The sequence below is a fragment of the Arabidopsis thaliana genome, chromosome 2 (genome assembly GCF_000001735.4).
Source record: "Arabidopsis thaliana chromosome 2, partial sequence".
Lineage (NCBI taxonomy): Eukaryota > Viridiplantae > Streptophyta > Magnoliopsida > Brassicales > Brassicaceae > Arabidopsis > Arabidopsis thaliana.
Window position 1 is genome coordinate 10,931,091 of NC_003071.7, and position 17,601 is coordinate 10,948,691.

Below are 17,601 nucleotides of genomic sequence, written 5' to 3' on the forward strand. Positions count from 1 at the left end.
TTTATATTGGTTATGTTAATTTACGTTTTGATACCTAACAATTTATGTTTTCTTGGTTTTGATCAATGTGTTTTAGGATGATACAGTTTAGCCCAAACATTTCTGGGGGTTAAAAGAAACTATTGGAAATACAAAGGATTCAAATTGGGAAAATAGTAAAATACTTAAAGAAACTGTCATGTTCTTCAAATTTTTGTTCCAAAAGTTAAATAGTTTAGCCAATTTTTTTACATAAACTAACTTGAGAAGATTCCACAAAGGTTGTCAAAAATTCATATAAGAACCGAAATAAATTTGCTTAAATCTATAAGAAGTAACTCGCAAATTCTTGTTAACTTATTTCCTGTGAATTCTCGTTGTATTATCTCGTTAAATTGTTTCCCGCGAAATTTTAAATAAACTTATATGATACGTCATTATGTGCATAAATTATAACTTTGCTTAAATCTATAGAAAATAATTCAAAAAAGTCTTTTTAACTTATTGAAAAATTCTTTTTAATGCCCTTTTCATGATGCACCTTTTCAACTCTACCCTTTTGTTTTATCCATTTTTATTTCTACCTTCTTTAAATTTTTAATGACCATTTTACCCTTATTTGGAAATTGTTTTAGGTTAACAAAATAAAATATTAATATTTTTTCACCTAAAATATTCCAAAATAAATATTCCGCCAAAATTTTCCCGCCAAAAATTTTCGAAAAAAAAATTTCCGCCAAAATTTTGTTTTCAAAAATATTTTTCCCGCCAAACTTTTTTTTTGGCGGGAAATAGATTTACAAGGGATTTTAAAAGAGTTTTAAAGATTTACAAGGGATTTTAAAGAGGTTTTATAAGATTTACAAGGGATTTTAAAAGGGTGATTTACAAGGGATTTTAAAAGGTTTTTAAAAGATTTACAAAAGATTTTAAAGGGATTTAAAAGATTTACAAAGGTCTTTTAAAGATTTTCAAAGGATTTAAAATTGTTTTAAAAGGATTTTAAAATATTTACAAGGGTTTTTAAAAGGGTTTACAATATTTACAATGGATTTTAAAGGGCTTTAAAAGATTTACAAATGATTTTTAAAGATTTTTAAAGGGTTTAAAAGTGTTTCAATTATATGTTTCTATTGGATGAGGGTAATTTGGTCATTTTGTTCAAGGGAATGGGTGATTTTAAAAATGGACAACATAAAAGGGTATTGTTGCAAAAGGGTAGTAAAAAAATGGTAGTTTTGCAAATCTCCCTAACTTATTTCCCGCAAATTTTCGTTATATTATTTAGTTAACTTATAGTCCCCGTAAATTTAAATAACTTATATGGTATGTCATTATGTACATAATTTATTTACTTAATTAATTTCACTTATCACATTGACTAAAGTGATCAATTTGGTTAATATTCTCTTATCAATGACTATTTCCAGGACACACAATCTAGATTAGGAAAATAGTAAAATACTTAAAGTTTGGGTTCAAAGTAAAATATTATAAGCCCAGATAAACCAGCTTGAAAAAGTTTTACAACGCCATTTAACCAAATAGGCTGAAAACAGTGCGGCAGCACTAGCTATAGGTTGCGAAAAATTCAAACACGAATCGAATTATAACTATGCTTAAATCTATAGAAAGTAACTCGCTATAATAAGAATGCCCTTAATCAGGCCTCTGCATGTACCTTTTTTATTTAATCGAAGATACCTTTTTCGATGCCTTCCCCTCATTTTATGATTTAAGTTATATGTTGAGCTCGTTAGTCTTTGTTTTGAGATTTCCAAGTTTGGTTAGGTTCTACCTATATCTATTTGTATGCAGAGTGAATGATCATATCTAAAATGGAACATTGTTGGGAAGATGTAGGTGGATTTCTTTTCAGTTTGTTTTGCCCTATGGTTTTTGAAAGTCCCCGGATGATTTCAGTCAAAGCAATTTGGTCCATCTCTTCACTTTCTTTATTAATAAGTAATCACAAACATGGTACACTGATTTATTTGAATTCATTCAGAGTAGATATGCAGTTCAAAGAAGTTTTGAACTTTTTATACGAAAGCATTAAGAAGAAGAGCGAACACTACACACAACAAAAGAAGACTTTCAAGCATGTTCACCGGATTGCGGGGGAAGGCTGCTCGGCTTCGCTCGCCCGTAGTTCCGCATCCACAAAACCACATACAAAAGATCACCAGCAACAAAGCCTATGGCAGCATTTGATCCCAAAGAGACTGATGTGCACATAAGCATTACAAATGCATCTCCCTTTGTATTCATATCTCTAGCCGCCATTGCAAGCTCTACCCCTGCAAATAGTAGCAATGCCCCGAGCACACCAACCGGAAACTTCTCCAATATACCCACCAATGAACCTCCCAAGACCAACCCTAGCACCAGTTTAGCTACTCCCAACAGTGCCACACACCCACCACTCCTCCCACCAAACTTATACTGCCCGGCTAAACCACCAGCTCCATGACAAGTAGGCATTGCTCCAAACCAACATCCCACCATATTCATCAGCCCAACAGTCATGGAAACCGATGCAGCCGAGAACTCCTTCTCGGGGAACAGATCATACGACAGCTTACACACAGCCACAACAGAATTAAGAACAGAAAGAGGTAACTGCGGGACCGTCCCTTTCAAAAACCCGTTTCTCCATGCTTTTCGGCTTATTCTCACAATCTTCATCTTTGACGGTCCAAACTTGATGTCATGTACAATACTCGGCTTCCTTATAAATGCCAAAACAACACCCAACAAGAATATCAACAGAGCAGATGGCACGTTAGCTATAACCTTCCTCACCGAACCCCATCTTCCTCTTCCTCTCGAACCATCTCCTTCTTCCTCTTCCTCTTCTTCTTCACCATCTCCATTCACAAGAACTATGAACAGAACACAAACCAAAGCCAAAACCAAACCATCAAGCCCTAACCATGGCCTATCACCAACACTCTTTGACTTCGAAAAATTCTGCTCTTTCCTTATATACTTAACCGCAGACATGGCAAAAGCTAAGCCTTGTGACAACTGAATCCCTCTAACAACCGATAAAGGGATTATATTGAACACAAGCTGCATCAAACCAGAGATCCCCAACACGAACAAGATCCCTCCGGTACATATTCCGGCAGCCATAATCTCCGGTATACCGAAATCTTCCGCGGTAGACGAAATCGCCACGGCTGCTATCGATTTCATCGGTTGAACCGGCATGGGGACACCGTAAACTGCTCCGGTTATCGCGTTGTATATGCCGGTGAATATCAGTGTTGTGCCTAAATCCAAATCCTTGGCTAGAGTTAAAGCGAGGACGATTGGTATGTAAGTACCAAGATCACCCATTGCACCGTTTATTTCGGCTAGCTTCGACCGGAAAACAAGATTCGTTTTCAGTTTATGGAACATTCCGGTGAACCTAGAACGTTTCGGGGTTTCGTGTTGACCTCTCTGAGACTGAGACTCCATTGTTTCTGTTTTGTGGTTTGTATCGAAACAGAGCAATAAGCGTATCTCTTTATATCGTATCAAAAACCAAAGCGTTGACAATAAAGCAAAACCTTGATGGCGACAGTATCTGATTCTTTATTGTGTGTTAGAAAAAATTTGCCTTAAACTTATCAAAATTATCCTTTATCGTCAACTAATTTATTTATCGTCAACTAATTTTTTGTACTTAGTTGTACGAATTAGGATTTATTTATCGTCAACTAATTTTTGTACGAATTTAATACTGGCACATATTTTTATTATATCTTCAGTTAAACAGCTAACACCTGAATTTGTAGATGATTTATATAAATCTAAGCAACTTAAATTATTCATTTATGGAAAGATATTTATATAAATCAAAAGTCAACACTTATATACAAATAAGAGCTGTGTATTTATTATTTGAGTTTTGAACCGGCAATGAAAAAGTCGCCATCAAGTAAATAAATAAATTAATTTTAATATTTATTCTGTTTTACAAAGTTGTTTTCAAGTTTTTTTTTTTGTTTTAAAATAATAATGTTTGTACTTTGTACTATTAGTTAAATTTGTAAGATTAAGTATCATTTCCTATCTCTATTGTTTCATTTTATTAGTTAGAAAATAATTATTATTTTACACAAAACCCATTAAGCATATAATAGAAATTTAGTTTTATTAATTTTTGTGATACTTTGGTGAAACAGAGGAAGTAATATTAACAAATAAAGCTTTATATTTCACAGATGTTTCCGGTAGTCTTGAACATTCGGGTTTCACGAATTATTTTATATTGAGTAATTCAAATTTTGAGATTTCCGGTTAAGAGTTTAAGATCCGTTTTTACTTTATAGGAACCGAATGAATTTCGGATAGAATCAGTTAGGCATCCAATAAGCCTTTTATAAATGTGAAAATCCTCTAAAAAAGATGAGATGAATCAGCATCAAAGTTGAAATATTTTTAAAATTCTCAAGTATAGATGTTGAGATCGATTGATCCTAGAGATGATGGTCGATCTCTTTTCTAGTTTGCTCGATAGATCTATCTATCTTTAGTGGAAGTATCCATATCTTTTGACCCACTAAAGGAATGACTTTAAACCACTTGGAAATCAAAGCTAACTAATGTGGCTTTCTTGTGTCCAAAATTCAACTAATTTGGTGTTTGAATATTCCTCCATTTGTTATGAAACTGATGACGCTTCAAAAATGTCCAATTGCTATGGAAGCTCAATTTGCACTATTTTCGTTTTTTTTTTACACTAATAACCTGAAACAAACTTTAGAAACTTTAGAAACTATGAATAGTTTACCTATTAATTATGATGTTATGCAAAAACAAAAGCCTTTATCACTATTTTCCCAATTTTATCTTCTATCTCCAAAATATGCAAATCAATATATATACTTTGAAGTAAAAAAGTAACATAGAATATAACCGCATACGTATCTTGTAAACTTTTTATGCTCACATACATTAGAATTTTAAAATTCTAAAAGTAGAGCACAACTCTTGTTGCAAGGAATTCGATTTTCTATAGTATTTATCAAACATTTACATGCATCAAATTTTTATATAGTAGTATTGACATGCATCATATATAAACGCATAAATAGTCTTTAACAAAGTTTCAGCAATTACGGAAAATGTTTCCACGCATAAAACGGAAAAGCATTTAGTTTTACTTTAAAGATTAAAATATTAGTGTACCAATTGTTTTTGATATAACTGGATTGAAATAGCTAAAAGAATGCATCAAATTAGTATAAGGAAGAGAATTGGTAAGCTCGACTGCATTATCTTGTGACTTGTGGTTTTGGACGTTGAGTCTGGACTCAACACTTTGGAGGCATTTACTTCTCAGTTCTCACTAATATTCTCCTCGTGCAAATCTGTTATTCTTTTTTTTTTTTTTTCTTCCGTTTTTGTGCTTGTAGTAAATACACACGATATTTTTTGTTTGAAATTTATTTTATAATTTTTTAAAATATTTTTTAGTACATGTACATTAAAAATGCGTAATAAAATGTAGATAGACTGAGAGGTTATGTGGATCTTGAATATGAAAATAAAAATAAAATAATGCAGGAATAATTGGTCTTACATTGTGATGTGACCTCAGTACATTGTAAAGAAGATAATGGAGGAATATTGTCTTGTTAGACGAGAGGTCAATAGAAGTCGAGCAATTTGGACCATTGAGTTTGGAAGCTTTAGCTTCTCCGTACTCTTCTCCTACCTTTAATACTTGTTTTTGTTCAAAATACTCACAATATGTTACCTTTGGATATTTTGTTTTATAATCGAATATTTCTAAAATATGTGACATTCATATTTATAAAGTAAGATAATCCAGAATTACTATTTTCAGTGATATGAAAATGTGAAATGGATTAAAAAAAAAATGTGATATGAAATAACTATTTTGCCACTACAAATATTAACTTTTTTGAAATACGAAGATTTAGTCTCACAAATTCACAATTCTACGACTATTCAGGCAGTTGTACCTGACATCGCTGTTTCACAACTACACATTTGTTGCAAACGTGCGACCAATTTGCGATGATCATTTTATGATTTCATGTGGTATTCTTTAAGCAGCCTCAAATTCTTAATTTGTGACTCTTTTACAACCGATTAAGTTGTCTTAAATTCGATGTTGTCTTTTAGTTGCAGATTCTTTGTACTTTGGCTAAATCACACTCCAATACTCTATTGAACACAACATGTTCTTAGCAAATAAACAGTAGTGATCATTATTCTCCATCAAATCTTGGCATACACGGGGGACTAATATGGCGTTAATGAGCGGCCATCTCTCAATCCTATTGTTTTAAATCACTTTTGTAAACTAACTCCCTCATGTTTCACTATGTCGGATCTCATTTCGAAAGGGCTCTCATCATACCAAAACTGAAAAACAATACTTGTTGGTTTATGAGAAATAATTATCGTATATATTATACTATAATTGGAATGGGTTTATATATCCTTACAAGAAATTAAAATTAAGAAATACAAGGATAACAAAGCAAACTAATCAAGCATGACTCAGTTCTTACAACTTCACCTTATTTACCTAGTCAACAACAAAACTAACAACGATGTAGTTTCAAGATTGTGGTAATTCCTCAATCATCCGAACCACCCCCATAACTCCAACAACACCTACACGTATGAGATAGCCCCGTGAATATTGGCGGCCTCTTGCCACGGTCTTCACATCTGCAACCCTCCAAGTTCTTAGATAATCCGGGAGAAGGGGGAGTTTTCCAAAATGTGTCTAAACATAAGCTACGTCCGTTAGGCCCACATGGTCCATAACCCTCCATAGTATAGTCACATTCTCGTATCAATCCTCCTGTTTATAATATGAAAAGAGAAGACTTATTAGAAAAGGTTTTTAGCCTTCAAAGAAAACATATAATACTTCAAAATTATTTAAAATCTATATATAAAAAATATTACCATTAACAAGGTTTTTAAGGAGGAATATGAGAAAACATAAACCTATGAATGAAGTAGTATATCTCATTATTCAAAAATATATAAAAAAATTTAGGTATCTTGCAAAAACTTGATATGGATCAAAGAAGGGGTAATGTGGTTATATATGGGGAAGATTGAAATTTAGTTTTTATTTTTTCATATATTAATATAGGAAGATTGAAACTACAAAGATTCTGTCCAGTTCACTTTTCTGTCAATAATTTGCTCCTTTTTTCTTTTTAATAGTCCATATTAATTGGTTTTAAATATTTAATATCATGATATCTTAATAATTTATATATTTCACTAGGTTTGTAGAAATTTTTCTATTTTGAAACTGAATCCATATCATAAGATTCAATTTTTCTTGATTTATATTTCTGTTTTCATAGCTTAATTTTAATATTTTTCTTAATGAAGAGGAAATCAATATTGGGTGTTCTTCAATCATGAAGTTTAACAAAATTGTAAATCCAACACCAATATTTAATAAGATCATATTTTAAGATTACATATATTTTACTAAGTTTGTTGAAAATTTTAATAGAGAATCAATTGTAGTAAAAAAGTATATTGTAATAGATTTTTTCCATATATATAATTTATTTTATTATTTCATATAAGTAAATAAGATAATTGCCCACATTTATGCTTTTAATTTGAAGTCTATCTTTTTGAAAAATATACTAATAAATACATATATCAAAACAATGATTCTAAATTTATAAGTCATCAAAGTATATTTTAAGTGATGATTTATGTATTCTAATTAAGGTTTTTAAAAATATTAATAATAAATGAATTTTTTTTATTAAAAATAGAAACAATCTTGATATATTTTGAAATAAAGGGCCACATTTTAATGGATTTTCTTTAGGCCTTAAATATGTTGGATCTGCTCTGTCTATATATGTAAAATATAAACCTTCTTGGAGACAATCACAAGCTCATAACAACACATAAGCAAACAAAACAAAAGAGAGAAGAAACTTGCAAGAAAATATGAGTTTGCTGCAATATTCTTGGTTACTTGTGTCTTATTCTCCCTTCTCCCAAGCCACCTTTCACAAGGTATTCTAATCATTCTACTGAGGTTTACCATTTTGCTCATCAAAATTCAATTGACCTAAACCAGTTTCATTTAACTCTTTTTGTTGTTGATGATGAATTAGGTGAAGAATCAAGCATGAACATTGCTGCACAGAGAAGGCCATGGTGTCCATCTAAAAAACAAGTGTTCAGTGGTTCGTGTGGAATGATGGAGCACAACAATGTCTAAATAACTTATTCAGTACATGGGATCCAAGTGTAAGGCTGAGCCCAATCTCCTGCAATTGCACTCCTCAACTTAACTACCATATTCTTTGTAGTTGTCCGATCTAACATGATTTTCCCATACGAAAATCGAGATAGAAATTATTCGTTGCGAGTTTGTTTAGTCACTTTATTGTTTTGGATGCTTTGTGCATTAGAACAGTGGCAGATTCATCGATATAGTTCCTCGTTTACAAATATATCGCCATGGATAAGTTAATGCAAAAGGCAATTGGAACTTGTATATAGATAAGATAACTATGGTGGTGGTGATCTTAGAGGAATTATCGCATTTAGTTCTTAGGTAAAAAGATTTTGATTTTTAGGGGATGAAGTAGCTATGCAAATTTCATAATGGAGACATCAATATATTTCGGACCTCTAAAACACTAGGAACGGCTCTGGCTCCAAAGATATATAATGTGACAGAGATTGACTCTATTTTAATGTGATTTGTGGCCATAACAATAAACTTGCTCTCAGTAATGTATTGCAGTGTAAACAGATTCATAAAGCCAGAACCAAAAGGCTTTCTTTTGCAGACAAGATGTACAAATAAAAAGTAATAACGCAGCCTCGAAAACCATTTGAATTTCAACTTCTAAAACTTGAGGAGAATGGCCAAAACTGCGGTGTGATCAAGACAGCCAAAACTACAGTAGCACTAAGCCATGACCAGCTGCTGCGTAGATTGAATCCGAAGATGCTGCTATTCTGTTTGCAAAAGATATAATTGTAACAATATAGATACAATACTTATTTTTAATTAAAATCTTCATACAAACTTATGAGGCCATAGAAAGACCCTCAAAAACAAGACAAAGAAAATGGAGTGGTTTACACAATCCCTTTCTTGCAACCAACACTCTAAACTTATTTAGTTAAGATCTTAGTAGTATCCTTCAACTTCGACATCCAAAACAAACAAAAAAAACGAAACCCATTACAAAATATACAAAACCAAAGCCGGCCAATCCATCCGTGGCTGCTGCAGCTGCTAATAGATGTGCATAAACACAGCTCTTTGTAGACGGATGAACGGGTTTAGTGCCACATGTTACCTAACATTGGCATGACACTAGTCAATACATATATTATAATAAAGTCTTTAGGTAGTTAAAAGACGATGATCGGGTCTATAAAAGCTCGTCCCATGGCCATCGTCATAGCTGCTTCTTGTTCAGAAGAGCTTCTTTAAAGATTCATGCATATCTATGCACGGCTCTTCCAAATCCTCCTCATCTATCATCATCTCCTCTGAACGACACTCTTCACTGCAAAATGACTTCTCTCTGCAAAAGTGCAAATTCATAACCACACAAACATCACAAGTTTAGCATTGTATTCCAAATATGTACTTAACATCCTCTAACTTGCGCAACTCATAATCATCCTACATATGGTAGATAGTATTGGTATTGGAAAAGAAGCACGCACCGATACATATATATGTCGTCGCCACCTCCGAGTTTCTTGTTGCAGAAGTTGCAGATGCCGAGGAAGTTATCGGAGGGGAACACAGAACCAAACTTCTCTTTATTATCTTCATCTCCCTTTAACTCATTCTTGTGACACTCTAAAACTCGGTCACCATAGATATGAGTGGTTTTCGGGTTAGGACCATGTGCAATGATACAAGTGTAATCCTCCATATCATCCTCAGAGGAGAAAGCATTGTCAGAACCACTCCCCGGGAAGTCTCCTTCTTGTCCCAACTTGGATCGAGACAGAACACGGGTTTTTCGCAGACAATCATTCGCAGAAAAGGACCGGTTTCTCAACCCAACCGGTTCAGTCTCAGAAGAGTTATCACCGATTTCGAAAACAACACCAGATCTTTCATTTTCAATCTTCTTAGACTTGTTGGCTACAGGGAACAACAACTTGGGATGTTTGTCCATAACCTCCGAACATTTGATCCTCAAAGCCGGTCCAAACACGATATCCGGTAACAAACACCGATCATCGCCAAGAGAATCAACAATGCTTAACCCAACTTTAGCAGCAGGGCCACAACAACAGTTAAGATGAGCAGTGAGTGATGATCGAGGAGATCTAAGGAAAAATGAATCAGCCATTGTAGACAACACCCTAAATTCAAGAGGAGATTTGGGACTCCTGACAAAATCAGAATCTGAGATACACTTGTTCTTGTTGTTCAGACCAATCAAAAGACTCAAAGCCAGTGGGTTAGTGATTGGTCTGTTGTTGGTGTGACCGACGACAAGATCAGATTGTGGATCCAAAGACAGCGACATTGCTTGATCTTTGTGAGGAAACATTGCTCTTGTCTTCAGCATTTTACGGTTATGATGTTTCTTCTTCTTCAATCTGTTTCATGATATCAAAAAACAAACATCAGAGAGATTCATAAATATAGATTAAGCCGACTAATTAGCATCAGATAAGTTTTTAAATCATAAGTACCGTACATTTTGGTATTCTAGTTACTCTTTTTTTATACAACAAAAGCAAATTATCTTAGAAAGAACCAAAGAATGAGAGATTTTCAAAGAATATGCCAAAATATTCCTTAATTAAATTCCTCAGCTTCAAATCAGCGGAGAAATATTTGTAACAGACAAAAGAAAATGTTAATTTTTCATCCTTATTAAAATGTAATTATTAAAAAAAAAATGAACTTTGAAGAAACAACATGCAAAGATTATAACTTTGGTAAACATTAGACCAATAAATTTTCTAAAGAAACCAAATTTGACCCATATACATAAAAAGTACTATAAATCAAAACCATTTTTCTGACTGAGAATGTGAAATTAACTTTCTAGGTTTTGAAAGAGTAGCTTTTTTTGTGAATAGAAATCAATTTCTGAGATGTGTTTTCTTACATGGATCTTGTAATCTCTTCTCTCAATCTGTACCGACTGGGGAAAAAGAACAGAACCGGAAGCAGTAGAAGACTTATGAAAGAGGAGAAATTGGGGAAATGAAAAATAAAGACTGACCCAAGAGGATAATGGATCCGGATCTATGGGCGGGTCAAGAAGATAGATCCGAAAGCGCGTGAGGTAAAGAGGTGTTATCAGAGAGAGGCTTTTTTGAGAGAATAATTTGGCTCTCTTCACACTCTTCTCTATACCAAATTTTGGCTCTTTTTGCACTGTTCCCACTCTGTTTTGTGGTTCTTATAATATTTTTTGTTTTTGTCTTATAGGTGTCGGTTTCATACGCACTTCTTTTTAAAAGAACCAAATAAATATTGTATAATTTTCCCCAATGTTACACTTTGGGTCTTTAGCCACTTTGGAATCAATAATCATGTTTAAAATAGAGGATAACAAGGAAGCTTAATGGTATTTAGTGAATTTTTGATTAATTTGTTTTCTTTTCTTTTAATCATTTAAAGCTACAAAAACCATTACATTATGCTATGATAATTGCAATATATAAATATATTTTAATAGTAACTACAACATCTTATATAATTTTAATTTATTTATGACAAATAATTTGTTGCTAATTGTAAAAATTGATTTAAGTTGGGTTTTACACTTTTACTCTTACTTTATTTGAGTACTTAACTACTTATAGATAGTGTTTGAGAAAATAGTCCAAATGCCCCAAACTTTCACGTCCCATTTTTTAAAAAAGGCCAATGTTATATAAAGTTAACATAAGGGCCGTGTCAAAAAAAAAAAAAAAAATGTTAACATAAGGTAAAATGTCAAAAGTTGGTCACAAGCCACTAATCACGAACCACAGGGAATAAGTTATTTTCTACTTTAAGAATTGTTCAAATCAACATTGCTTCTTCTTTCTCAGTTTTTATAAAACAAATCTTATGCATGAATGAAGTCAGTAAAAACACACCCACTAGACCAGATCTACCGTTGATCCCAATTTAGGCTGACTTTAAACCAATTCTAGATCACAAAAGGCTTAGTTTTTATGATGATCATTTTAAGCATACTTTTGAAACTTCATTCAAACATAGAACGCATGTTTTTGTGCTTATTGATTTGTAAGAAGTCATTTCTAACCAAATCATCATCAAGAATGGTGGTGACTGAGACCATGTCATAAAGTGTTTTACCCATGGATTTAACCACACTGTGATGGTTACAATGAGATATATGTCGATAGATTCTTTCACCTCTTCGATCAGAGTTTTAAATCAATATTATAGAATTTGAGACTACTGTTTATGGACTATCAAGTTGTCACTGGTTCTTAAAGATTCGTCAACATTTTATTTATTTATTTATTTTTAAGATTCGTCAACATTCTCTAACATTTTGAAAGAATTTCACCTGTTTAGGCTTAATTATTTTAATCTTATTTTCTTTATTCCTTAGTAGTTAAAGTTTATGGATTCTTTTTCTTCGAACATTTAACGACAAAAAAGCTTGAGAAGAAAAAATACAAAACACAAAACTGTTGTATTGGTAGGAAAGACGCGTATACGCGGAGAAATGTTCATGGACACTGTCAGGATCTCATTCATTATTTCATAGATTATATTCTCTTTTTATATAACTATTTCATTGTAAAGCCAAGACATTTTAGATTCAAGTAATTGAGAATTGAAAATAGTACATGCATCAGATTTAAGTCATAGTCGTTGAAAAGAAAATCACAGCACAATCACAACAATATGTTTAAAGCATCAAAGTACGACAATTTTTGGAAGCTCGGAATTCAACTACTGTTTTGACATAGATTTTTTTTTTGGGCTAGTGCGTTGATAATAATGGCTTGTCCACACAATCTGCTTATTAGAGATATTACTTTGCATTTTAAATATTTACGATATAAGTTTTCAAATAGAAAAATTATTTAGTTTTGAGACTAATCTTTGCTCGGACTCAAAGTCAGATATTTATCAACAATTTTTCTTTTTAATGAATGTAAAATTTATTTAACTAGATGGTTTTTGTGAAAACTAATATAGCGCAGTAAGGATTTAGAATTGTTAAGCCCAAGTCGAGAATGAAAGATATATAATTCCGAACTGTGTGGTTGATGACTTGGATCTGATAAGTATTGTCAATGATGTGGCTTACTCACCATGTTGTTTCTTGTTGCGTTCTCGCCAAATAGTGTTTATGAAAACTAACATAGCGCAAAAGAAATTGAGTTATATCTTTGAACATGTTTTCCGATATCAGTAAATTCAATTCTCCGTCTATAAATATGTTTCTTCATGACATTTTAAAAATTAAATAACAGTATTTTTAAGCTTTGTATCTTTAATTGGACTAACCGAATCTATCAAATAATCTAATACTCAGTACCAATTAAGTGAACAATAAATACTAGATCCGAACAGAATCAAAAATCTGAACCAAAATTATAAAATATCCAAATAACTTTTACTCCAAAACCGCAAGTACCAAACTTAACTGATATCAAACTAAAAAAAAAATTTAGATTCAACACAAACTAAAAATATCTAAAAATATTCAAAATATACGAACATGTTCAAAATCTAAAACAAATACCTAAAAATACTCAAAATATTTAAAAATATCTAAAAGGTATAAACCGACATAACCAGATCCGAATCAAAATCGAATTGCATTTATGTTAGTGCTTACATGAATCATAAACTACAAAACCGCTAGGCTCTTATTTATTCTGGCTGATATGGGGAAATAAAGGTAGATAAAAAACAAGAAATATATCGTTATTTAGTTATTTCAATAATACCACGTGTCAAGTTCTAAAAGTATAGCCTGACTGCTGACGCGTTACGCCATCATTCTCCTCGCTTGCACTTCACATTTTCCTCAAAAGATTTTGGTGAACTTTAGGACAAGATTTGTCGTTTTGGGTGCAGCAATCACTTTCTTTTATTACTTTGTATTTGAGACTTTTGCAGAACCATGCACCGACACAAGTCAGATTCACTATTCTCAGTGGTTGAGAGAATCCAACGGCATACAAACAAAACATAACTCGATTATCCACGGTTACTGTTTCATGTTTTATTTGGTAATGCGTTCCAAAACGCTCTATTTTTCAATTTGGTTTAAATTCCAAAACACTCTTTCACGTCATAGTGTTTTTGATGGGGCCCTACATTCTCCACACGTGTGATTTCAGGTGTCAGCATGTGCACTACTCATTTTAGATTCTTGTACTATACCAATGAGTTTTACAAATTTTACAACAATATATTTACTTATATGTATTAAATGTGTGAAAATCAGTTGGTAAGTATTTAAAAGTAATTCTTTTATGTGAAGGGTTTTGCAAAGTTCTTGCCGATGCAGTTACAATGTCTTTTGCTCCTTGCACATAGTTAAGCTAGGCTAGCCAAACCCATGTTTTGTCCATAATAAAAATTGCAAAGTTCATATTTTAATATAATTAATCAATTAATAAAAACAACAACGAGATTCATAATTGTGACAACAATAAATTGTACAATTAATTTAATTAAACTTTGAAAACAAAAAGTTAAGGTATCTTTGATTTCACAATTCTATATTGAAATCAATTTAAACAAATAATCAAGGTATGAAATTAATTTAAAATCTACAATCTATTAAATAAAATATTTTTTTTGACCAAATATGTTTTTTACTCAAAAAAGAAAAGGATATTCCTTTTTAGTGAAAGGATATACAAACATAATTATATATCTGCCATAAACAGTTCAACATTTTTGTAATATAAAATGACCATGCATAGCAAAACAACTATCACAAAAAAAATCTCAACCATCACAAAACGATAGTTAAACTTAAACCAACAATTTCTACCTTCTTCCAAGTTTCTGGTTGTGATATATCTACTCCCTAATTTCTACTTTTAAAGGGAAGTCGAACTAATATATAATTGTATAACTTGTCCCATGGTTATAAACATATGCAGCGAAACTAATTGGTAATGATGAATCAATATGGTACAGTTCTTCCAAACTACATGTCACGATTTGTTTCTGATATTTTATAACTTAAGTTGATCAGAACAATTTTCAGTTCTATTATTTGATTTAAGTTTTATGATTCTGGTATTCTAGTAAAGTTTTTTCAAAATATGTCAAATGACTGCATTTATTTTTTCCTCAGTTCTACATATCCCAATGACTACATGTCTAAATATATGGAAATATTGGAGCTACATATTGAAATTTTAATGGTAAATCCCCTCTCCTGTATTTAGGTCACATATATATGTTGTCCATAAAAAAAAAATGCTGTCCATGAGCTAAAATATAATTATATCTTTTAACAAAAAAAAATTTAAATTCCGTTTTAAACTAACAATTTGCTGAATAATAACAGTGAATTTTTAAATATTTTTTTATTCTAAAAGGCAAAAGTGAATTTTGTAAGTGAGCGAGTAGCTAAATGTGAGCATGCATGGGAAATGGTAAAAAAAGAAGAGAAATTGATCAAGACAATACTTCAAAGGTCCGAACATCTTCATCATTCGCAACATGGTCCGTATGGTATTTATATATGCATTAGTTATATAATTATCTATATGATAATTAAACTCTATATATAATTGACTTATATGGCTTGGGTTTAATTAATTTTCTTTTTTCTGTGATTCTGCTTGTAGTCGAAATTCTTAATTTGATGGTTGATGTGAAGCACACATCAAATGTGATTATAGAAGAAAGATCATCAAGTTCAAAAAAAGTAAACAAAAAGAAGAAAAAATTAGAAAATGATTGATATGATCACTATAATTTATGGGTACATATGTTTAAATATCATTTAATAGTGTAATGAAAATTTATTGAGATAAAATGAGGCTAAGAATTTGGTTATGATTGGATACTGCAAGATATATGTCTATCTCTCTCCTATTATTTGTGATGTCGGTGATATGAACATGAACTATAAGTCATGTCCTCCGCCTCCACTAATCATCTATAAACATATCAAAATAGCCACAATACCCGTTTGTGTATTGTAGAACAGTCTTCCATGTATGTCAGAATCCAAGAACATACAAACCCTAAATTCAAAATCCTAGACTATACACGAGATTAATTCAGAATCCTGGAAAGGGTAAATCAAAGCCTAGCTATTTTCGAAGATCTATGATACAGTGATGATCAAAGATGTTGATGATCGAATAAGTCAAATTGAATATTTTCCAACGCGATGCCTCAGGTTGATCAATGATCATCTTCCAAGAACGAAAAATTCAAAAGATCTTGCATACAAAATAAAGGAATGAGTCACAGACTTTAGGAGGCTCACCAATATTATTTAGAACATTTCATCTGAAAGTTTACGATACAGGTCATCCTTAGCAGCTTAGACAAAAAGGTAAGGATAACACAATTTAATATCACATTCAATACAAGTGCAAAAAAAATAGTTTATAAAGAAAAAATCTTCCATCTATCCCCCACACAATAAATCATACACAATAACAACGAGATTCATACTTTATGAAGCCATCATTTGAGATAAATTAATAAATGTATGATCTACTGTGTCTATTGACTTTTTGTTTTTAGATTTAGGTTCTGTTATTTTGTTACGTATGTTCATAAACTTTTAAAAGTTTGATTAATGAAATCACATTCATAATTTCGTAAATTGAGTCGTGATCTGATATAGTGTTATTGTTAATGTAGAAACAAACATGAATACAAAATCTTTTCTAAGTTAGGACCAATCATTTTAAACATTCAGAGTCTATCTACAAAAAGATATAATAAGCAATCAAAAGCAATTTAACATTATTACTAACCTGTGTTTTATTTTCGAAAATAAGTCATTTGTCACTGCGACTAATGCTTCTAAATATTGCTATAGGAAACATCTATGATTGAAAACATTTGACTTAGTTTTATATAACACTCGGAATCTATCCCTTTTGTTTTAAAGATTATAATGAACTCTTCTTACCTTTGTATTGGTAACAACAGAGTTTAGTGTCTTTCTTACCAAACATTGACCGTTCTCATCTGAGATATACAAGCATATACAGCAAAACATATTAGTTGGTATAAGCAGAATCATCTGAATTATGCCAATCATGTACGAGTTTGATCAATGTATAAGGAAAGCTTATTTTTAATTTCACTATCACCAAAACAAAACCATTTTTATATTGGTTCGAATGATGCAAAAGGTCCTTTCTTCCTTTCTGTAACCAATTTAGTTATACATACCAATCATTTTATAAGGAAATTCAAAAAATCTATATCTTAAGCAGATAAGAAAGGAAGATAAGCTCTTACCATTGGATTTCAGAAATTGAGACTATTTCAGATCCGACCATGTTCATCTGGCCTCATATCGTCTATGGCTCGGGCAAACATGTTATTGTATCATAAAATAAACGTGGCAAATTGGATATATAAATACATCATAATTATATAGCTTATATAGATAGACGTATTAT

General features: G+C 31.7%; 3 protein-coding genes and 1 pseudogene across 6 annotated transcripts; 1 reads left to right on the forward strand and 3 right to left on the reverse strand.

Moving 5' to 3' along the window:
• Positions 1 to 1,914: 1,914 nt before the first annotated feature.
• MOT1 (molybdate transporter 1) lies at positions 1,915 to 3,514 on the reverse strand. Its single transcript, NM_128127.4, has one exon. It carries the CDS (start codon positions 3,445 to 3,447, stop codon positions 2,077 to 2,079), a length of 1,371 nt encoding a protein of 456 aa, NP_180139.1. The 5' UTR covers positions 3,448 to 3,514; the 3' UTR covers positions 1,915 to 2,076.
• A 2,922-nt stretch (positions 3,515 to 6,436) lies between these two features.
• On the reverse strand, positions 6,437 to 7,023 carry SCRL17 (SCR-like 17). Its single transcript, NM_001036337.2, has 2 exons — positions 6,925 to 7,023; positions 6,437 to 6,817 (listed from the first exon to the last, which is right to left on the reverse strand). Exons 1-2 carry the CDS (start codon positions 6,989 to 6,991, stop codon positions 6,588 to 6,590), a joined length of 297 nt encoding a protein of 98 aa, NP_001031414.1. The 5' UTR covers positions 6,992 to 7,023; the 3' UTR covers positions 6,437 to 6,587.
• Positions 7,024 to 7,946: 923 nt separating this feature from the next.
• AT2G25687 lies at positions 7,947 to 8,290 on the forward strand (annotated as a pseudogene). The gene is made up of 2 exons: positions 7,947 to 8,016; positions 8,118 to 8,290.
• Positions 8,291 to 8,980: 690 nt separating this feature from the next.
• AT2G25690 (DUF581 family protein, putative (DUF581)) lies at positions 8,981 to 11,364 on the reverse strand. 3 transcript variants are annotated; one of them, NM_128128.4, is made up of 3 exons: positions 11,109 to 11,364; positions 9,697 to 10,590; positions 8,981 to 9,551 (listed from the first exon to the last, which is right to left on the reverse strand). In NM_128128.4, exons 2-3 carry the CDS (start codon positions 10,557 to 10,559, stop codon positions 9,440 to 9,442), a joined length of 975 nt encoding a protein of 324 aa, NP_180140.1. In that variant the 5' UTR covers positions 10,560 to 10,590; positions 11,109 to 11,364; the 3' UTR covers positions 8,981 to 9,439. The 3 variants fall into 3 exon arrangements, with proteins under 3 accessions (NP_180140.1, NP_001323451.1, NP_001031415.1); NM_001036338.1 differs by lacking the exon at positions 11,109 to 11,364 and adding an exon at positions 10,692 to 10,872 and having other exon boundaries at positions 9,006 to 9,551; NM_001336010.1 differs by having other exon boundaries at positions 8,981 to 10,590.
• Between the last annotated feature and the right edge of the window lie 6,237 nt (positions 11,365 to 17,601).

Excerpts from the sequence above, each read along its gene's own strand:
- MOT1 (NM_128127.4), bottom strand. The coding sequence starts at position 3,447 with ATGGAGTCTCAGTCTCAGAGAGGTCAACACGAAACCCCGAAACGTTCT.
- SCRL17 (NM_001036337.2), bottom strand. The coding sequence starts at position 6,991 with ATGAGATATACTACTTCATTCATAGGTTTATGTTTTCTCATATTCCTC. Across the intron at positions 6,818-6,924 it reads CCTTAAAAACCTTGTTAATG|GAGGATTGATACGAGAATGT; the intron begins GTAATATTTTTT and ends TATTATAAACAG.
- AT2G25690 (NM_128128.4), bottom strand. The coding sequence starts at position 10,559 with ATGCTGAAGACAAGAGCAATGTTTCCTCACAAAGATCAAGCAATGTCG. Across the intron at positions 9,552-9,696 it reads GACGACATATATATGTATCG|AGAGAAGTCATTTTGCAGTG; the intron begins GTGCGTGCTTCT and ends GCACTTTTGCAG.